At 47.2% G+C, this 22,225-nt stretch overlaps 2 protein-coding genes across 2 annotated transcripts; one reads left to right on the top strand and one right to left on the bottom strand.

Annotated features, from left to right (window-relative positions):
- Positions 1–36: 36 nt before the first annotated feature.
- RIBC1 (RIB43A domain with coiled-coils 1) lies at positions 37–17,976 on the top strand. The gene is made up of 8 exons (XM_016219646.2): positions 37–85; positions 484–598; positions 5,485–5,601; positions 7,369–7,450; positions 7,893–8,237; positions 16,826–16,944; positions 17,360–17,754; positions 17,867–17,976. The coding sequence occupies exons 3-8, from the start codon at positions 5,485–5,487 to the stop codon at positions 17,946–17,948; spliced, it is 1,140 nt and encodes a 379-aa protein (XP_016075132.2). The 5' UTR covers positions 37–85; positions 484–598; the 3' UTR covers positions 17,949–17,976.
- Positions 17,977–18,262: 286 nt separating this feature from the next.
- On the bottom strand, positions 18,263–20,722 carry HSD17B10 (hydroxysteroid 17-beta dehydrogenase 10). The gene is made up of 6 exons (XM_087813616.1): positions 20,680–20,722; positions 20,186–20,350; positions 19,231–19,395; positions 18,975–19,103; positions 18,784–18,892; positions 18,263–18,596 (listed from the first exon to the last, which is right to left on the bottom strand). Exons 1-6 carry the CDS (start codon positions 20,704–20,706, stop codon positions 18,406–18,408), a joined length of 786 nt encoding a protein of 261 aa, XP_087669742.1. The 5' UTR covers positions 20,707–20,722; the 3' UTR covers positions 18,263–18,405.
- Between the last annotated feature and the right edge of the window lie 1,503 nt (positions 20,723–22,225).

Genomic DNA, 22,225 nt, shown 5'->3' with positions numbered 1-22,225 from the left:
TGCTGGGCAACACCAGCCGCCGCAAATACAAATCGAATCGCGAAGGTAGCATTTCCTAGGGGACTGAGAAGATTCTCGGATCCGAGTAAGCAGACGGGATCAGAGATCACGCTTGCTGAGACGAGTCAGTCACAGTAGGGTTATGGTCTCTAGAGCAGGAGGAAGGTGGGAGATGGGCTGTGGCTTTAGTCTGGCCGGTTAGAAGGCTCAAAACTAGAACAGGGTCGGGAATTGAAAGGACCCCGGGGAGCCGAGGACTGTACGGGAAGGAGGGGCCAACGGGAAGATTCGGTGTTAGGTGAGCTCAGATCTTGCTGTTGTGGAGGCGGAAAGGGATGAAGTTAGAGCTTGGATGGAGTGTGAAGGGAAATGGGGTGTGAAGGGAGATGAGAGTACTCTGAAGCGACAGGGATGCGGGCTGGGGAAAGCTGTGGCCCGACGTTCTGCCCCTATCCCCTGTCTCCCTCCTGTTCCTCCAAGCAGAGTTCAGAGACTGACGCTGTAGGCCAAGAGCAGTCGTGGACCTGAGCCACTAGTTGGCTACTTGAACCTAGACCCCAGCTAGGAGCTTCAAAGTTGGGAGTCCTTGCTGAGAAAGGTATTTTGTGTGAACTCTTGGGAGTCAGGGTCCCTAAGCCAATGTTCTCCACCTTTAACCTTTATCCTTCTTCCCTTCTCCCCACTTCCTATCTCTCTCTTCATGCCTCACCTCTATTCCATTACCTCTTCATCAACCTCAGCCCCATCCCTTGCTTCTACCTTTCCTCTACTCTCTCTGCTCTTTGTCCTCCACCCCTGTCAATCGCCCTGTTGCCTTCCTTCCTCTTTCCTTCTCTTCCCCCCAACTCTGCCCTCTCTGTCCTTTTCCCCTCTCTGTTCCCCACCTTTTATATCTTTCTCCTCCATCCCTTCATTCCCCTATCACCTTATACCTACTCACTACTAAGGCCATGGCCTTAGCAGTCCAAGAATCTTAAAATGTCTGCTGAATCTTCCCTTTCAGTGACCTTATATTGTGATGACAGATGGAATGAGTCTGCTGGGGTTGGTGCTTAAACTTAGACATGGAAAGGGTTTGGTGGTTGCCCTAACCATTCCTCTATCTATTTTAAAAAATGATGTCTGGAGGCTGAGAAGAGTCCTAAAGTCTTAGGACAAGTCCAAGAAGGTGAGAAAACTTGGTTGACGGAATCTAGCAGAGGAGCCATAAATAAATGAAATTCAACTTGGAGAAACAGTCACCATCAGGCTGAGGGAATAAAGTGACGAAAGGACAGCAATCTGACAGGAAATGGAGCTTGGGGGGGGAATAAAATTATATCTCTACCCATATACAAAATGCAGTTCCAAATGGGTTAAAAACTTAAATGAGAAAGGCAAAACTTTAGAAAATTTAAAACACGATATGGGAGAATATCTTTATGACATCAGGGCATTTCTTAAATAATAAAAACTATTATCAAAAATAATGAAGTTAAAAGACCAGCCACAAATTGGAGATGTTTGCCACATATAAACTAAGAAATGATTGTTGTATAGAATACATAAGGAACTCTTAAAATTATAAGAAAAGGGCAAACAACCTGATTTTTAAAAAAATGAAAGATGTAAATGGGCACTTCAGAGAAGAGTAAACAAAAATGACCAAAACACACGTGAAAAGATGTGCAACCACATTAGCAATAAGGAAAATTCCAATTAAAATAGATAATAATTTTATACCCACAAATGGGCAAAAAATTTAAAAGTCTGCAATACCAAGTGTTGCTGAAGATATGGAGTGCCTAGAGTTTTTATACACCATAGTGAAGGTGTAAATGGGTACAATCTCCTTGAAAAACAAGTTAGCATCACCTCGTAAAGTTAAATATGCTTTAAGTGCTAGGATCCAGCACTTCTACTCCTAGCAATACGCTACAGAAACTTTCCCACCTGTATATATGTCTCTTTTAATCTACAGGTTCCTCCTCCCTCTTTTTCTCTTGCAATTAAAAAAATAAATAAACTGGGTTGTTTGTGCCACAGAGTCCTTGTCTCTCTTGAACCCACTTCAATCAGGCTTTCATCCCCACAACTCTACCAAAAATGTTCTTGTCACAGTCATCAGCAACCCTTATGTTACTAAGTCAGTCAATTTTCAGTTCTCCTCTTAACTCATCATCAGTTGCTCACTCTCTCCTCCCAAAAGCACTTTCTTCACTTGGCTTCTCTGACACCACACTCCTAGTTTTCCTCCCACCTCACTGGCCATTCCTCCTTAGCCTACAGTGCTGGCTCCTCCTCTCCCTGTCTCCCCTGGGACATTCTTATCCATACACTCACTCCCTTAGAGGTCTCTTACAGCCTTATAGCTTTAAATTCCTTTGTATCAGCCAGGATAGGCTAAATTATGCTGAGGTTACAAACAACCCCAAAATCTCAGCAGCTTATAAAAATAAACATTTATTTCTCACTCCTGCTTCTTGTCCACTGTGGGTCGACTGCATCTCTGCTCTATGTTACCATTTCAGGACGCAGGCTGAAGGAGCAACCCTTACCCAGGACATTGCCAGTCTCATAGAGAGTGAAGAGAAAAAGTGCCTATCACTTAATGGCTCTTAGTTCTGCTTGGCGATGACACATGTCAATTCTCACACTGGAAAGGGCAAAGCAAATTGGGCTAACCTTGACGGCAATGAGATAAGGGTGTATAATCCTTCTGTAGGCTGAAATCCTTGAAGTTACTTTTTTTAATCCTCACCCAAGGATATTTTTTCCATTGCTTTTCAGAGAGAGTGAAAGGGGGGGGGGGGAGAGAAACATCAATGTGAGAGAGACACATCAACTGGTTGCCTCCCACAGGTGCCCCAGGGATTGACCCTGCAACCGAGGTACGTGTCCTTGGCTGGAATGAAACCCATGACCCTTTGGTGCTCGGGCCGATGTTCTAGCCACTGAGCAAACTGGCTAGGGCTGAAGTTATTCTTGATACTGCTCTCATACCACACATCCAATCCATCAGAAAGTCCTGTCATCTCTGCCTTCAAAATATGTCCAGAATGTGACCACTTCTTACCACCTCTGCTCTTACCAACCTGGTGTGAGTCACCATCATCTCTTGCCTGGATGACTGGTATAGCCTCCCGTCTGGTCTCCTGGCTTCTAGCCTTGCCTCTCCTACCCCCAGTCTATTCTTAACACAGCAACCAGAGATGTCCTTTAAAAATCAAAGGCAAAACACATTGCTTCCACTTCTCAAAACCCTCCAATAGCTGTTCATTTCTCTCAGAGTTAAAGCCACAGCCTTGCCCGGCCCGGTATGGCTCAGCCGTTGAGCATCGACCTGGGATCCAGGCGATTGGGGTTCGATTCCTGGTCAGGGCACATGCCCAGATTGTGGGCTCGATCAACGACTCTCTCATCATTGATGTTTCTATCTCTCTCTCTCCTTCTCCTTTCCTCTTTCTGAAATCAATTAAGATATATATATATATATATAAAAGCCACAGCCTTTACAATGGTCTGCAAAGTCCTACATGTTCTGGCCCCTGCATTAACTCTCTAATGACATTTCCTACCTACCTCTCCTTTGCTCACACACTTGCCTCCTGCTGTTCCCTTGAATGTGTGTCCATCTTAAGGCCTTCAAACTTGCTGTTCCTTCTGCCTGGAGTGCTCCCCTCCTAGATATCTGCATAGGTGACTCCCTTACTTTCTTCAACTATTCACTCAAATAGTACCTTCTTAGTTATGTGTCCCCTGACGTCCATATTTAAAATTGAAACACCCCTCCCCATTTCCTTGGCACTTTCATTTCCCCTTATTCTGCTCTATTTTTTTTCCTATGGCATTTATGATCTTCTTACAAACTATTTAATATACTCTATTGTATTGTTTGTCTGCCCCCACTAAAAAATAACCTCCACAAGGACTCAGATTTTTATCACTTATGCTCCTTGATGTCTCCCAATGCTTAAAACAGTGTCTGACAGTAGGCACTCCACAAATATTTGTTAAATGATAGAATGAACATGAGTGAAAAAAGCAAGATTAGAAAAAAGAAGAAAGCAAGATGTGGAATAATACTTCATAATATTCTATGAAGTTCCAAGACATGAAAATGTTTTAAACTATTGTTCATGGAATGGTACACACAGTATATTAATGCATATTCGCAAGGGAGTGGTGATGTTTTGGACAATGGTTATCTCTCAGGGTAAGGATAAGGGAGAAGAGATACAAGATACTTAGTAGTACTGATCATGTTATATTTCTTAAATTGGAGAATTGGTTCATGGGTCTCTATTTTATCATGCTTCCTAACTTACATATGAGTTATATATATTCTTCTGTATGTATCTACTATTTCACTAGTTATAAAATGGTTTTAAAAACAAAAGATGGGAACTAGCTGTAGAAGGGGTTGAGAAATGGTGTTTCAAACAAAACAATGGCTGTGTATAAAGGCCCTGAGGTAGGAACAGTTATTTCACTGGAAGACTTGATACCAGTGCACCTGGAGTGCTGTAAGCAAGGGAGCTGTTGGCATGAGATGAACTGGTGAGGTGCACAGGAACTGGATCTGATTCTAAGTGCAGTGGGGAGGCAGTGGAGTGTTTCAAGCAGGTGAGAGACATGGTAAGAATTTTTTTAATGTAAAGTAAGAATATTTATTTCAGGCTTTAGATCCCACTTGATTTCGAAAACCCAAATCTGTTTTCTTTCCTCAGAATAGCTGAGGCCTCTGTGTTAGGATGATTTCCTGGAGGCAAGGGGCTCTGTACCCTCAGGAGCACATTTCATGTCTTAGCGCAGAGTCCCTGAGGGACACAAAAAGATTTATGTTTGCACTGTATTTTTGGCTGTGGCTTTGTGTGGCTCACATTCCAAAAATGGGCTTCCCAAAATATGAAAGGACACAGGAAAATTTAAGCCCTCTAACCTTTCATTCAGCTACAGAATAATAAAAATAAATAAAGGGGGAATGGTGATGCCATTTACTGAAATGAGGAAAACTGGGTAAAGCATAATGTGAAAGGGAGAGTGTTGTGGATGAGTTTGAGACTTGGAAAGGTGAGCGGGGATCAGGTCATGGAAACACCCTTATAAATCTAGCAGGTTGGGGTAGACTTTATCTTGTGAACACTGAGAAGCCATTTGCTTTAACGCGCTTTTTAAAGGTTTTAAACCGAGGGGTGCCATGGTCAGATTCACTTTCAGAAGGAGCACTCTGGTAGCCAGTGCAGAGCTGGGGCAAGGGAGCACTGGCGCAAGGGAGGGGAGCACTGAGGAAAGGGAGGCCAGTGAGGCTCCTGGAAATATTGCCTGGCACCAGAGTGTGAGGCCTGAATTTGGGTGGTGATGGCAGAGATGGAGGACACAAATATGCAACATTAACAGGAAGGAAAATCAATGGGAATCAACAACCAGTGGGATACTATGGGGAGAAAAGAATGGGGGTTGAGTATAGCACTGATTGGCCATCCCACCTCGCCCCTTTTCCAGATGTTTTCACTAAACCTGCCACCAGATCCCAAGGAGGTGGCAGCCATTGAAGCTAGACGAAATCGAGAAAAGGAGCGACAGGAACGATTCTTTGATGTGCGGACCCGAGTCATAGGGGTGAGTGGGCAGGGGGGACTTTCTTGGGACCCAGAGCGACCTCACTTTTGCACCTGGAGAGGAATATAGCAGTGCCTGTTACAACCCCTCCCTGATTTGAGCAGGTCCTAGGGCTGGAAAGGAAGGCAAGGGGGAGAAGGCACCCACCCTCAGGCTTGGGAAGGGCCTGGGAAGGTGTTTGGGCTGCAGGGGGAGAGACTGGCGGAGGAAGAGCCCATGACAGCTGACTCTTCTCCAGTCAGCTCTGGGCCAAGAGGCCTGGCTCTTGAGAGACAAACAGCATGGAGCCAAAAGAAGTCTAAAGCATATTTGATATTGCATATGTCTAAACTCTCTGTGGAAGGCTACATAAGAAACTGTTAAGCAGGCTGAGGAACAGAGGTGGGAGGGACACTGATTCTTAGCTAGATTGTATTCCCTTTGGCACAATTTTGAAACATTTTAAATGAATGAATTATAATAATAAAGAGAAAATAGTGATAGTTCAAGAAAAAATAGATTGTTGGGTGGGGTGGATAAAGGGACGATGCAGCATGGTCTTGTGGAGAAGACCCCATACCTGCTCAAGGGCCAGGTCTGCCATGTACTAGATGTGTGGCTTTGGGCGAGTCAAATGTCTTCTCTGAGCTCTAAGCTCCACCCCTCTCGGGTAAAATGAGGCTAAAGGAAATATTAACTTATGGTAGCAGCTCTGGAAACCAGAGCATAGTGCCTGGCACAAGTAAGCAATTGGCTGAGGGTTGAGTGGTGTGACTGAGATCCAGTTGGCAGGCGTTTCCTAAGGCCTGCTCTGTGCCCAGCCCTGGGTTGCACAGGAGGGACACAAAGCTAAGGCCCAGCCTCGGCCCTTAATGGGCTCACAGTCTGGTGGAGAAAATCATCAACAGAGACTAAACTTGTCTAAACTTCAATATAATGTGGACAGTGGGAAAGTGAAAGCCTGAGCTAAAGGGCTGATTAGGAGTTTCGGTAAAGAGGGGAGAGTGTTCCAAGCAGAAGGAGTGGCTGGAGCAAAAACTGTCTGTGCAAAACAGCATAAGATGTGCAGGAAACTGTAAGCACGGAGCTCCTGAGAGTGGGACAGGGGAAGAGGGTACTGAGATGAGGTTGGAGAACAAGGCAGAAGCTAGACCACTGAGGGGTTTACAAACCATGCTGAGATGGTGGAACATTACCTAGTAGGTATTAGGGATCTATAGGAGGATTTTAAAAATCATTTTATTCTCTCTCTCTCTTTTTTTAAATCCTCACCCGAGGATATTTTTTCCATTGCTTTTTCAGAGAGAGTGGAAGAGGGAGGGAATGAGAGAAACACCGATGTGAGAGAGACACATCAATTGGTTGCCTCACGAACGTGGGGCTTGAACCTGCAACCGCGGTATGTGCCCTTGGCCGGAATCAAACCCCGGACCCTTCAGTCCTCAGGCCGACGCACTAACCACTGAGCCAAACTGGCTAGGACTTTATTCTCTTCTAAAACACATTTTTATTTATTTTTAGAGAGGAAGAAGGGAAAGGGATAGAGAGATAGAAACATCGAAGAGAGAGAAACATCATCGATCTGCTGCCTCCTGGGGGTTGAAGCTATAACCCGGGCATGTGCCTTGACCAGGAATCGAACCCATGACCTCTTGGTTCCTGGGTTGACGCTCAACCACTGAGCCACACCTGCCAGGCTATAGGAGGATTTTGAAACAGGATTTCTGAGCAGTGTAAAATCTGCTGCTGGGCCCCTGCCATGATTTAGCTCATTTCTTTTGGGATCAGGTGGATGTTGGAGCCCTGAACAGCCAGGTGGAAGAGCGGAAGCTTCGGGAGGCAGCAGAGCAGAGCAAGGATGAAGCTTACGGTAAAAGCCCAAGGCCTCACCCGGCCAGCATGGCTCAGCGGTTGAGCATCGACCTATGATCCAGGAGATCAAGGTTCGATTCCCAGTCAGGGCACATGCCCGGGTTGCAGGCTCAGTCCCTGGTCGGGGGTGTGCAGGAGGCAGCCGATCAATGACTCTCTCATTATTGATGTTTCTATCTCTGTCCCTCTCCCTTCCTCTCTCTGAAATCAATAAAGATATATTTTAAAAAAACAAAACAAAACAAAACCCAAGGCCAGAGGCCTGCCAAGGTGAAGGATGGAAGGGACTGAGTGGGCTGAGATGAGGCAGTTCCACCTCAGAGTGGGCCTGAGGCCTGGGGTGTGGCAGAACAAACCAGATGGGCCTTGGGAGCAGAGGCCTGCTGAGTGGGGTCTCCCTCCGATGGGGCCTTCTCCATGTCCCTGCCCACCACTCCCAGGTACCATCCAGATGCAGTATGATCTGGTAGCCCAGATGCTAGAGAAGGAAGAGGCAGAACGGACACGCCGGCTGGCCAAAAAAGTCCAGGAGTTTCGGGAGCAGAAACAGCAGCTCAAGAATAAGCGTGAATTTAACCTTTGGGGTCCAGACCAACTCTGGAAGGGGTTTCCAGCCCTTCGTGGTAACAGTGATTCCTACTGTGGAGCGTCCAGCCTGCAGTGCTTCTCTGGGGACAACCCAGAGAAGGCCACATGCCTGAGAATGCAGCGGGAGCAGCTCAGGTACAGCCTGGAGAAGCAGATACAGGAGCGACAGCAAGCCAGGGTCGATGAAATGCGTACAGGTAAGCAGCTGGGCCCTCCAGGCTGAGAGCTGAGGCCTGGCAGGAAAAAGTCCTGAGTTGGGTACAGCACCCAGGAGACAAGAACTATATTAGGGGGGGGGGGTGTCCAGTTACCCACAGGGCTGCTGCTGAAAGATTGATCAGACCCCAAGCTCCCTGATTTCCTTCAGTAACTGACAATGTAGCCATTGGTCCCTGATGAACCTGGCATTTCATTACCCGGAAACAGTACAATGAAGACAGGCCTAATAGCTCTGCCACTTACTAGGTGGTTTGGGCCAATGAATTTTCCTCTCTGTGCTTCAGTTTCATCATCTTTAAAATGGTAATAATAATCCATAGCAAATAGAGCTCATAGGAAAATGAAATGAGATTCTGTATGTGAAGCACAATGTGTAGCACTAGGTCTGTGAATGGTCTGGTGGTTTAGGATACACACAGTTCAGTGTTAGTAGCCCAGGGTTGTGTTTGGAGGAACGGAAAACTAACATCAAACTATGGAATTGTGACTTTTTGTGTAGACAGTGGGTAATCACTTAAGGGTTTAAGTCAGTGCTCAATGGCCAGTAGCTACCATTACTTTGACATTATCTGTGGCCATGCCTCCTCTTCCATTAGAGTAAGCTCTTTGAGGACAAGGAGCATCTCTTACTTACACACACTGCCCACCTATCAAATCATCCCTATTATAGCATTCTGTTCTGTTGTACCACTTATAGATGTAACTAACTCTGAAAGCATTTGTGGGATGTCTGTCTTTTCCCCAAAATGTCAGCTCACTAAAGATGAGCCATATGTCTCATTTCCACACCTGTATCCCAGTTGTCTAGCACAGTGCCTGCCACTGTGTCAGGAGCTCGATAAATCATTGCTGAATGATCACTTGAAGACTGAAGTAAACAAGACAGGCCCCCTGCCCTTCAGAAGCCCACAGAACTATGCCTTCCAGAAAATCAGTTTAGAGTAAGAGGAAAAGATACAGGCAGAAGTCATTCATCAACAAATATTTATGCTGTAGCACTGTGTTAGGTACTCGGACGGGTACTATGAGAGAAGTGCACATAGAGAGACCATCAGCCTGGAAGTGGTCAATTCTTACAATTCTTACAAGGCAAGGGGGACAGGGGGTAGTGGCACAGGTCAGCAGTCATGAACCAATTTTAGAAAGTTGGGTACAATTTTTCCAGGATTGGGAGAGGGAACACAAAAAGGCCCTTCTAGGCAGAGGAATAGCAAGAGGAAGAGCAGCAAGCTGTGAATAGTTGGGGAGTTTTAAGATACACAGTTTAGTGTTAGTGTAGCCCAGGGTTGAGGACTTGGAGGAAAAGAAAATGGGTAAGAACCTTTTACACCAAACTAAGGAATTGTGAACCTGACTGTATAGGCAGTGGGTAACTACTGAAGGGTTTTTTTGGTTTGTTTGTTTCTTTTGGGGGGGGTGTATTTTTTTTATTCCTCACTCGAGGATATTTTTCCATTGCTTTTCAGAGAGAGTGAAAGGGAGAGAGAGAGAGAGAAACATTGATGTGAGAGAGACACATCAATTGGCTGCCTCCTGTACTCACCCTGTGCAGGGCTGGGGATACAGCCTGCAACTGAGGTACACACCCTTGGCTGGAATCAAACTCAGGACCCTTCAGTCCGCAGGCCAATGCTCTAACCACTGAGCCAAACCAACTAGGGTCACTTAAGGGTTTTAAGCAGAGAAATGACAAGACCATTTCAATATTAAGCTACCTACTTTGTGCCTGGCCCAGTGAACAAAACAGAACAATCCTTGCTGTCATGGAGTTCACACTCTAATGGGGACAAACAGACCATAAACAAAATAAAATGGTGAAATATATAAGGTAATTAATACAATTGCTAGGAAAAAATAACACACAATAGAGTATATGGGAACTTTTGGAGGGCGGCACCATTGCAATTTTAAAAAAGGAAAACCTGGATTAAAGATGGTAGTGGACTAAGTGGAAGCTACACTGACACTCTCCCGGGACCAAACTGGAATTACAATTAAAATATAGAAAAATCATCATGAACAATCAACTGCAACTGAAGATAAGCTGGAGAGCACCTTCATAATCAAGGAGAAAAAGTGGAGACCACATAGAGACTGGAAGGAAGTGTGGAGGCGCAAGAGGGCTGGCTGGGCTCCTATAGGCAGCAGCTGAAAGTCCGGAGGGATATCTCAGCTGTGGGGGGTTCCCACTGAGGACTCTGGGGCCTAAATCCCAGGCTGGGATTCCCAGCCAACAGCACCAGAACTGAGAAAGGTGCCCACATAACATCTGGCTGTGAAAAGCAGCAGGGTTTCTGTCTGCCAGGGAGAGATGGTTGGAACTGCAGGCACCCTCTTAAAGAGCCAAAGCACAAAGTTTCATGTGCAGCCACTCACCCTGGGCTCCAGCAGAGGGAGGGCAGAGTGGACTGGAGCTATATGAGGAGAATCTAGGATTGTGGGCTCTGGAGATAGAGCTCAGAGGGCTACCCTCTGGATCCCTGTGATGAGTCATTCCCCTATTAGCAGAGGACATCTTTCACAGGCAGACATTTACCTTCCAAGCAGCTTTTGCCTGAGGGGGAAGCAATAGCCTCACCCTGATGGAAAACCTCTCGCCTTACCCTGTGGAGTTTCTATAGCCTGAGGTTCATTAAGAAATCAGATTGATCAACCTGCAGGCAGAGGCAGACTTCACAGTGTTTTGAGTCTTTGCCTGATTTGCTTCTGGACCTGGGCCTTGGAAAAGCAGACTTTGGTGGGCACCTTGGTCATGCCCAAATACACCCAGCCCCAACAGAGGGGACCTCAAGCTGTGGGTTGTTGATAGCTCCAAACAGGGTACTCAAGGCTAGTCACAAACAGCATCTGGCATTGCCCTGCACCAGAGACCTTCCAAGAAGACTGAGAGTCCTAGCAGGCCTACCTAATACACAGAAACAAACCCAAATAGGCAGCCAAAATGGGGAGACAAAAAAAAAACAAGCCCCAAATGAAAGAACAAGAGAAGTCTCCAGAAAAAGAGTGAAATGAAATGGAGATAGCAACCTATCAGATATAGTGTTCAGAATACTGAGCATAAGGATGCTCAACAGCATGAAAAAAGATATGGAAACTATGAAGGAAATTAAGAATGACAAAGCATAAATAAAAAATATATTGGAATGAAATAGCAGATTAGAGGAAGCTGAGGATCGGATCAGTGAATTAGAAGACAGGGTAGAAAAAAATCACTCAATCAGAGACCCAAAAAGAAAAAACAATTAAAAAACAGGAGGGCAGTCTAAGGGAGCTGTGGGACAACATGAAATGTAACAATATTCACATCATTGGAATGCCAGAGGAGGTCGAAAGTAAGCAAGGCTTAGAGAACCTGTTTGAAGAAATAATGGCAGAAAACTTCCCTAACCTGATGAAGGAAAAAGTCACACGAGTTGAGGAGGCACAGAAAGTCCCAAGCAAGAAGAATCCAAAGAGGCCCATGCCCAGACACATCATAATTAAAATGCCAAAAATTCAAGACAAAGAGAGAATCATAAAGGCAGCAAGAGAAAAGCAATCTGTTACCCACAAAGGAGCTCCCATAAGGCTGTCAGCTGACTTCTTATCAGAAACTCTATAGGCCAGAAGAGAATGGCATGAAGCATTCAAGGTAATGCAAAACAAGGATCTACTCTATCCAGCAAGGCTATCATTCAAAACAGATGGTGAAATAAAGAGCTTCCCAGACAAAAAAGTCTAAAGGAGTTTATCACCACCCAACTGGCAATGCAAGAAATGTTAAAGGGACTGCTGTAATAATAAGAAATAGAGAGAGAAACATAGGCATAAAGAATTAAAATGGCAATAAATAAGGACCTATCAATGATAACCTTAAAGACTTTAAGGGAGAGATCAACAGCAATACAGTCATAGGTGGGGACTTTAACACCCCACTGACTTCACTGGATAGATCTTCCAGACAAAAAGTCAACACTATCTAACCCTACAATTTAAAGAATTAGAAAGTTCACATGTGAAGCTGTCCAGACCAGGGCTTTTGTTTGCTGGGAGTTTTTTTTTTTTTTTATTACTGCTTCAATTTCATCAGTTGTTACTGGCCTATTGAGATTTTCTGATTCTTCCTGATTCAGTTTTACGTGATCTCACTCATATGTGAAATCTAATAAACAAAATAGACTGAGGAACAAAGTAGATCCAGAGACATAGAAGCATGGAACAGACTGATGAATCTTAGTGGGAAAGCAGGGGTGGGGGAGTGGGTGGGGAGAGATTAATCAAAGAACTTATATACATATATGCATAACCCATGGACACAGGCAATAGTGTGGTGAAGACCTGGGGGGGGGGAGCGAATGCAGGATGGAGGGGATCAAAGGGGAGAGAAAGAGGGGATATCTAGTGCTTTCAACAATAAAGATAAATTTTTAAAAAATAAAAATAAATAAGGAAAACCTCACTGAGGTAACACTTGACAACGGATCTGAAGATGAGGGAGTGAGTAGCACAAATATCTGAAGGAAGAACTGTCCAGATAGAGGAAATAGCTAGTGCAAAGGCCCTGAGGCAGGAGAGAGGGTGTCTGGAATGTTTGAGGAAGAGCAATGAAGCCAGAGTAGCTGCAGTAAAGTGAGTGAGGGGAATAATGGTAGGAAGTGAGGTCAGAGAGGTGAAAGGGGCCTGATCGAGTAGGCCTTATGGGATGATGAGGACTTCAGCTTTTACTGAGTGAGGTAGGAACCACAGGAAGGTTTTGAGCATTGGAGTCACAGGATTTGTGTTTTAGACAAACTCTGTCAGCCAAAAGAGGAGGTTGGACTAGAGGGGGTTAGACTAGAGGCAAAGAGATCAGGTAGAAGACTACTGCAGCCAAGAGGAGTTGGCTGACAGGCAGCTACATAGTTAATATGATCCTGAAGTTCCAGGGCCAGTCTGGGCTGCAGGGAGAGATTTGGGGGCCATGGGTGTGTGTGTGTGTGTGTGCAAATGAGCAGAATGCTAAGCCTGGTGCCTGGGAATAGGGTGAGCAAATTGTGCATCCTGTGAGACCAAAGACCAAAGCTGTCTTACTAACCATTACAACCCCGGTAACTTATACAGGGCCTGGCACATAATAGATGATCAGTAAATATATCTTGAGTGAATGAGTAGAGGAGAAGGACCCTATAATAAAGACTGAGAAGGGATCAGGGAGGTAGGAAAAAGATGCACAAAATAATAATAGCAAACCTTTATTGAACACTTACTGTGTAGCAGATACTATACTAAGCTTTCTACCATATATGTAACTAATCATCACAACAGCTCTATGAGGCAAGTACTAGTATTATCCCCACTTTCAGCAGAGAAAACTGAAGAACAAAGTAACTTGTCCAGAGTCATATAGCTATGGGTGATGGAAACAGGAAGTGAACTCAGGCAGGCTGGCTACAGAGCTCATGCTCTTGACCACTAAGCCATACCAGCCTTCTCTTGGTCTCTGTGAGAAAGTGGGGCCTCAGAGGCCAAGAGGGGAATTTCAGAGAGGGAGTTGTCAATAATGTCAAATGCTCTGGAGCAGTTCGGACAGGAACAAAGGAGCCCTGTGTCCTGTGTATTGGATTTGGAAATTAGCAGTAGTTGGTGATTTTTGTTGGAGCAGTTGTAGTGGCACTGTGGGGCCAGCTGCCTGATGGCAGCAGGGAGGCATATGAGAAGGCAGAGCAGGGCACAGGGACAGCACTGTGCTAAGTGAGAGTCCGTTTAGTGCAATGGAAGGAACATGGGCTGATTCCTTCAGAGACCTGGATTCAAATCCCAACCTGCTACTTGCTGACTATAACTTTGGGTATTTTCACTTCACCTCTAACCTCTCTGTGTCCCCATCTGAAAAATGGGGCTGATTCTCCAGGTTGCTGTGAAGAGTGAAATGAAACAGCACACCCCTATTGTCTCCCCCTCCCCACCCCCGGCCCTCCAGTCTCTGAAGTCCATGTCACTGTGCCTCTTCAAAGCCAAGCCTTCAGCCTGTGCTCTAGACTTCATTCTCCCTTCCCCACCCCCAGGCTGTGCTCCCTCAGGGGTCCCCTCCCCTGTGTTCTCGAACTTCCCCCTCCACTGGCCCCTTCTGTGCAGGCTATAAACATGCTAAAGCCTAAACCATCTTAAAGAGACAGACGCCTCCCTCCACCCTGTGATTCCTCTAGAAGCTGTGAGCTAGCCGGCTGTCTTTACAACCATACTTTTTCTTTTTTCTTTTTAAAAATATATTTTTATTGATTTCAGAGAGAGGAAAGGAGAGGGAGAGAGAGAGATAGAAACATCAATGATGAGTCATTGGTCGGCTGCCTCCTGTACACCCCTGACTGGGGATCGAGCCCACAACCCGGGCATGTGCCTTGACCGGGAATTGAACCCCGATTGTCTGGATCCTAGGTCGACGCTCAACCGCTAAGCCACGCCTGGCCGAGCCCAACTATACTTTTGCAAAAATCTGCTTCCACTTGTCTCTTCTTCCGTACTTTCCAGTCACACCTCAGCTCCCTCAGATCTTTCTCCCAACACAACTTCACAGCCACCACTCTCACTAAAATCACCAAGGCCTTTGGTGTTATCAGGTTCAGGTCCAAGAGGCTCTGTTTACTCTTTTCTCTTTGACTGGATCTTTCTTGCTCCACTTGACTCTAATCACATCTTCCGTCTGGAACTTCTCTTCCTTGGCTTCTGTGACAGCACATTCTGCCCGTAGCTCTCTGACCATCCTTCTCTGTCTGCCCTTTGTGGCTCCTCTTCCTTCTACTCCTTCCTTCTTGGGACTTTGTCCCTGGCACACTGCTCTCTTTACCCTGCACACTAACCTCAGATGTCCTCAGTCCCCATTCTGGTTTTAGCTACTATGTCATCACTTCTGTGCTCTCTACATGCAGAATCAGATAGCCAGATACTTGCTGACCGCCTCCAACTCTGCTTCCTAAACAGAATTCATCAGTGCCCCTTAACCTGCTCTTTATTCTGTATCTTCTACTTCCGGTGGTGGCCACACCATGCACCGGTCATCTAAACCAGCACCCTGAGAAGCACTCAGGGAGTCTTCTCTCCCTTACTCCCTCATCCAAGTCCTGCTGATGTAACCTCCTATATATTTCCCCTCTATCCTTTCCATCACTGGCCTAGTTTGAGTCCTGCCAACTGGCCTACTGCTAGCCTCCAAGATGGCTTCTCTACCTCCATTGTCTCCCACCAGAAGCTTTCTAAAATGCAAATCTGTGTCACCTCCTTGCTTAAAGTCCTCCCATGTTCCCCACCACCCTTAAGTGAAGTTTCTGGCCCTTAGTCTAGCCCTGCAAAACTCTTTAGCCTACTATGTAGGTGTTCAATAAATGTTTGTCAAATGAATTCATTGAGCACCTACTAGGTGCTAGAACATGGTAGTAAATAAAACAGACAAAAACCCTGCCCTCACAAAGGTTACTTTCTTTTTTTCCCAAACACTTTTATTGATTTTATTTTATTTCTATTTTTTAATACTCACCAGAGGATATTTTTTCAGAGAGAATAGAATAGGGGGAGAGAGAAACATCAAGTGAGAGAGACACATTGATTGGTTGCCTCCCGCACATGCCCCGCCTGGGGCCAGGAATCAAGCCCACAACCGAGGTACATGCCCTCGACCGGAAATCGAACCCAGGACCCTTCAGTCCGCAGGTTCAACACTCTAACCTCTGAGCCAAACTGGCAAGGGCAAAGGTTACCTTCTAGTGAGGAGAGACAGGCAATAGACAAAATAATTTTAAATGTAGAATATACTGGATGGTGACAAATGCTAGGGAGAAAAATCAGGGAAGGGAAATAAATGTTGGAGGGAGGCAGGTTGTAATTTTAGGTAGGAGGGAGAGGAAGGTGTTACTGAAGCAGTAACATTTGAGCAAAGACCTGTGGGAAGTGAGAAAGCTGAGTCAAGAGTAACATGTATTGCAAATCTATGAGGCAGGAGTCTCTGGCATGTTTTAGAAACAGCAAGACCAGTGTGGCAATTTAAGTGTCAATACCTTTGCTCATGTTATGCCCGTGGCCTGGAATGCCCTTTGCTCTTTATGCCTATATGCAACCTGTATTTTAAGGATCACCTCCTCCTGGAAGCCTTCCTCTGACCCATCATTTAAAGCTCTCATAATGCCCTGTACACATCTCTATGGTGATGACCTATGTTTGATCCAACTCCCCAACTAGACAGGGAGCCCTCTGAGGACAGGATCTAATTCCATGGTATCTTCAGAACCCAACACATGGGTCTTAGACTGAAGTTCAGAGAGATGGAACGATTTCCCTAAGGTCACACAGCTTAGAAGCAATAGAGCTGGCACTGGGATCCAGGTCCATTGGAGGCATCTTTCAGTTAGGCACTTGAGAAATCCTCATTACTGCCACTTTGGCTATCCTTAGCCCTACAAAGTAGCTCTTTGCACATCCCTACAATTAGGATATTACCCCCACTCCGAAACATGCATACACATACACCAACAACGCTTGTCGAACAAATGGCTGCTGAATGAGTGGACCAGGAATGAAGCAGGCCAGTACAGTGCCCTGGTCATATTTCTGTGTATAGATGATCTCCGTGAGAAGCTGCGCCTAGCCGTGGAAACACGGGCTGCCCAGCTGGCCAAGCTGGAGGAATCCTGTCGCATAGCCATGAGGTGTGCCATGGCCAACGCCAACAAAGCCCAGGTATGGCCTGAGCCATCCAGTGCTCTGGGCTCTCCCTAACCCTCTGAACAAAGTCCTGGGGAATCTTAGCCACATCTTTCCCCTCACAATACTTCTCGAATCAACACCAGCCCTCTCATCTACCTGAGGACTTCTCTCTTTACCCAAGGGCCCTCTTAGGGCAGAAGCCATTCCCTACCTCCAGACTCAGGCTGACTTGAGAAGAGAACACTGCCCTCCCCTCCCCAGCTGCTCAGACTATGGGCTTTCAGAGGGCAGGGAAGTTCCCTGTCCATTCTACCCCTTCCCCACATTAGGTCACTCAAGGGCCATGCAATAGCTCTGAGATGGAGGAGAATAGGGCATCTCCCCCTCCCGTGACTGAGAGTTCCCTGAGGTTGGGCACCCAAATGCTCACATTCGGGGATCCCACCAGGCAGCTGAGGTGGCTGAGAGACGGCGCCATGAGTATCAGCGTGAACAGGAGGCCAACTTGAAGGAGATCCAGAACCAGATCAAGAGTGACCTACTAAATGAGAAACCCCACATCGCCCAGTGCTCTGTGGCTCCCTGCCAGGTCCTGCCCCATAGCGGGAAGAGCGTGGCTGCAGAGCAGCAAACTGATATCAAGAAATTCCAGGAGGCGCAATGCCGAGAAAAGGAGGCACAGCGCCAGGCTGAACAAGCACAGGATGCTGAATGGGGAAGACAGGCCATATGCCTGGCCCAAGCAGCCATGGAGCTAGAAGAGCAGGAGAGGCAACTGTGTGCTGAATTCCGGAGGGGACTGGGCTCCTTCAACCAGCAGCTGGCTAGTGAGCAAAAAGCCCAGTGAGTTCTAGGGGAGGGCAGCCAGGATGACTGCCAAGGGGTGGGGAGGAATGGTGAGGGCCAGGGAGAGAGGGAAAGTCCATGAGTTGAGGCCTCTGCACTTCTTTCACAGGCAGAATTACCTGAATTCAGTAATCTACACCAATCAACCTACAGCCCAATATCACCTACAGTTCAACACCAGTAGCCGCTGAACTCCAGATGGTCATCTCTTCCTTCCCCTCACCCCCATCAAGCTCACAGAAGCTAGAAGTCAGAGGAAAATGCTGCAGACCCCTACCACAGTCCATTCCCCAGAGGAAGATAGCTGAGCCCGTACCCCAACCTGCGAGCCTAGGTAATAAAGTTGTTCATTAAAATCAAGGCCACGTGTTGTAATAGGACACAAAAGGTGTGAGGTCTTGCTTTTCCCATGCCACCCCTGCGATCTGTGCATCCAACCCTATCAGTCTTCACCCATTCACCTTTCTTCCCCATGTCAGTTCCCCCAGCGCACAGCACTGCATACTTCCTGTAAGAAATAGACTTTATTAGGCACAGAAGGTGACTAGTGGACAGAGTTACAAAATGGCTACTGGGCTTCCTCCCAAGCTGGAGTATAGTATGTCAGGGGAAGGGTGGAAGAGTATGTATTTTCTCTGCCCTCTCCCTTCATGGCTGCATGCGGATGGCTCCATCCAGTCGGATGACCTCTCCATTGATGAATGGGTTCTCGATAATGGACTGTACCAGATGAGCATACTCAGCAGGGTCTCCCAGTCGGCTGGGGAAGGGCACCTGGCTGGCCAGGAAGTTACGCACTTTCTCTGGGAGGCTGGTCAGCAGTGGGGTGCCAAATAGGCCTAGACAAGACAGACAGTCAGAGGCCTGCCCTCGCTTTCATGTTTACCCAACTCCAGCCCTACTTGTAGTACTTCCTTATGCCCAGGGATGGAAGGCTGCTGTTGCTTAGGTGATGGATACTTTCCCGTCTCAATTGTCCATGGATCCCACCCAATCCCAGGTGTGGCAGGGAGGGGATATGTCTACCTGGAGCAATGGTTATAACCCGGATGCCCATGGGAGCCAGATCCCGAGCAATGGGCAGTGTCATGCCCACTATGCCCCCCTTGGAAGCAGAGTATGCAGCTTGTCCAACCTGGAGAAAGAGTAGAGGTCATAGGTGGGAGGGCCCCCAGCAAGTCACTGAGGAGGCACAAGCCTTGCCCCTACTCACACACCTGGCCCTCAAAGGCAGCCACGCTGGCAGTGTTGATGATGACCCCACGTTGGCCTCCCTGGTCTGGTTCATTCTGGCCCATCTCTCCAGCCACAAGGCGGATCACATTGAAGGTGCCTGTGAGATTCACCTGGAGGACCAGTAGAGACATGGTTAGGACCTGAGGCAGAAGCAGCCTTTTGTCCCCTAAAAGCTTTGGGAACACTCACAGCCAGACACCTCTTATTCCTACCCTTGGAGAACCTCCAAGGCCTTACATTGAGAACTCTCTGGAAGTCCTCCAAGGTATGGGCCTGGTTCTTCTTTAAGTTATATGTCTTGATGGCCACTGCAATGCCTGCACAATTGACTGCCACATCCACACGGCCAAACTTTTCTTTTGCTAGAGTCAGGGCTGCTTGCACGTCCTTCTCTGAGGTCACCTTTAGAGGGAGAAGTGGAGGAGGTATCACCCAGAGCACACACACACCACTAAACCTATGGGAGGGGAGAGCAGAATTACATAACCAAGAGAAAGACCAAGAGAAAACTCAAGAGTGGGATAAAGCTGAAAATGTTAGGTACTACAGAACAGTGTTTCAAAACATTTTTCAAATCTATATCCTCTTTTGATGAATTCACATACCAGTGGAGAGTCTCAATTGCTGTGGATCAGAGTACTGTTTTGAGAATTAGTGATATGAAGACAGATTAGCTTTTTTGTACCTCTACCTGCTAAGATGATTGCATCAAACTTTACTGTCTGTAGTTTGTTTCATAAAAAGTTTTTCAACTTTGTAGATATAAAACTACAGAGCTCCATATGAATTTTCAAATTATACCCTCCAGGAGATTCTGATATGTTCAATCCCTATCCTCACTGTTGTGAAGAGAAAAGGAGATGGGTCGCCCTGGCTGGTGTGGTTCAGTTGGTTGGGCATGCACTGAAAGGTTGACAGTTCCATTCCCGGTCAGGGCACAAGCAGGGGTTGTAGGCTCAATCCCTGGTAGGGGGCGTGCATGCAGGAGGCAGCTCATACATGTTTTGCTCTCACATTGATGTGTTTCTCTCTCTTCCTTCCTCTCTAAAAATCAATAAAAAAACTTTTTTTTTTTTTTAAAGGAAAGGGAGACGGGCCCACCCCTTACATAGACAGTACCCTATGCGGGGGGGGGGGACCCCATGGCTTCCCAGGCCGGTGTCCTGGGGAGATATGAAATGACCCCACTTACGTCAGCTGGGGCGAAGGCACAGCTCTTCCCTAACTTCTTGGCTTGGGCCTCTCCATTCGAGCTGGGCATGTCCAGCAGCACAGCAGTGGCCCCCTGCCCCACCAGTCGCTCTGCTGTGGCCAGACCTAGCCCCGAGGCGCCTCCGGTTATTATGGCGACCAGGCCCTGTGGAGAAGGTACGGACAACATTTACACTGTGCAGACCCTTTCAACTGCCTGCAAGGGAGGCTCTTGGTTGCCCCTGCAGATGACTCAGGTGTGACTCCTCTCCTTACTGATGAGCCCCTCTAGGTTTCTCATCCCCGGATAGTCCATCCAGTGACCCCACACACATGTGCTGCGGAGAGCTGACCTTCACCTCCCGAACCCCACCACCGCAATACCAGGCCTAGATACGCGTGACCATTTTTCCCAGCACCGATCTCTTCCCCCTACTTCCACGGACGCGACAGTCCCAGCAGGTGCAGCGGGGCAGGCCGCAGGGGCGAGGATACCTTCACGCTCCGACACACCGCAGCCATTTCTCGCCCGCCTTTCCCCCCCGGCTGCAGCCGGCGCTTCTCTAATGGCGAAGCCGGGGGGGCGGGGCCGGCGAGGCGGGGCCGGCGAGGCGGGGGCGGGGCGTCCCGGGCTGTGCTGACTGCCCCGGTTTCCTGCGGAGAGGGTTAGAACATGGCAAGGTGCCCTCAAAGAGTTGTGTCACCTGGGGAAAGAACACAAGAGTAACAGCACAATACCACACCCTCTGCCCAGGTACCTAGCTGTCCCGGGGGCAGCCAGCCAGCTCCGCGGGGGCCAGGGGCGCGAGTGGGGGGCAGGAAATCGAGTGTCCCTTACTCCTCAGAAAAATCCTTCATTCAAGTATAAATGTATCTGAGAGACTTATAGGCTAGGCTTTGTGCGGGACACTGGGGATACCCAGAGGACTGATAACGGGTTCATGCCTTCCAGGAGAGGACAGTTCAGTTGGAAAAGAGATAATTACAGTACAAACACGAAGGAAGGTAAGGGAACCAGATTCTGGGACACAGACATAAATATTCAAAGTTGGAAATTCTGAGAGACACGTAGAGAGGAATATGTTGAGGGAGAGATTGTGAGGAACACAGATGCCAGGATGGATCACAGAAATAGATAGGGATGTGAAGAGCCACTAAGAGATGCAGAAGCTAGGAGACAGACATTCGGAGACAGAGCTGCTGAGAAGCACAAGTCCAGAGAGGCATAAAAAGAAACAAAAAGATCTTTCACCACTTCAACCTTTGCTACTGTCCTCTGTGTCTAAGGTATTTTGAACCCCAAAGCCCAGATGGCACATTACAGATTGGACCTCAAGCAGAGGCTGTCATTTAAGACCCAGGTCTTTGGTCATCCTAGAACATCTTTCAGCCAGCATCCCAATTAGAATCTTGAATCCACCTAATCTACCTAATCTGACTTCCTTCTATAATTTCCCCCAAACCAAGGTCTTCAGTCCATATTACTCTACATGTTCAGCCCTGTTTGGCTTTCTATTTCCTCTAACTAAACTATCTCCCCTTGTGTTTTCCCACCCAGGAAAACTTCCCTCTGGGCCTCCTGGTTGTTGACAACCACCACGTTCATGGTCACTACACCATATTCATCAAAAGATTTGTTACCAAACTCATGATCTTTCTAAACCAAACTCACAATCTTTCTGACTACATGAAGTCCTTCCGGCAATTTATAGCTCCTCATCAGGCCCAATATGCTCCAGCCACAGTGGCCTCTTTGTGTTCATTTTTGCATTAACTGTTCCCTCTGAGATCCTCCCCTAAGACCTCCCCTAAACGCCTGCCTTTAAAGTCCCTCAAACTGAAGGGCTAGTGTATGCTCTCCCTCCCAAGAGCATGCCCGCACCTCCCCTTCTTCTTCCCCCACAGACAGACATGCATCTCCTAAACTCTAAGGGCCCCCACGAGGCTTGCAACCAGGGCACCAGGGGGCAGCAGCAGTTCATCCCGGGCAAACCCCCTGAACCTGTCCCCAAGTTCCCCTTTTCTCTGATTTCTTAGTGAG

This window comes from Miniopterus natalensis, chromosome X, assembly GCF_054644295.1.
Source record: "Miniopterus natalensis isolate mMinNat1 chromosome X, mMinNat1.hap1, whole genome shotgun sequence".
Taxonomy (NCBI): Eukaryota; Metazoa; Chordata; class Mammalia; order Chiroptera; family Miniopteridae; genus Miniopterus; species Miniopterus natalensis.
Note: the sequence above shows the minus strand (reverse complement) of the source record. Positions and strands in the feature narration are given on the sequence as shown.

Excerpts from the sequence above, each read along its gene's own strand:
- RIBC1 (XM_016219646.2), top strand. The coding sequence starts at position 5,485 with ATGTTTTCACTAAACCTGCCACCAGATCCCAAGGAGGTGGCAGCCATT. Across the intron at positions 5,602-7,368 it reads TGCGGACCCGAGTCATAGGG|GTGGATGTTGGAGCCCTGAA; the intron begins GTGAGTGGGCAG and ends TTTTGGGATCAG. Across the intron at positions 17,755-17,866 it reads GCTAGTGAGCAAAAAGCCCA|GCAGAATTACCTGAATTCAG; the intron begins GTGAGTTCTAGG and ends CTTCTTTCACAG.
- HSD17B10 (XM_087813616.1), bottom strand. The coding sequence starts at position 20,706 with ATGGCTGCGGTGTGTCGGAGCGTGAAG. Across the intron at positions 19,396-20,185 it reads GTGCCTTCGCCCCAGCTGAC|GTGACCTCAGAGAAGGACGT; the intron begins GTAAGTGGGGTC and ends CTCCCTCTAAAG. Across the intron at positions 18,893-18,974 it reads TGGCTGCCTTTGAGGGCCAG|GTTGGACAAGCTGCATACTC; the intron begins GTGTGTGAGTAG and ends CTCTTTCTCCAG.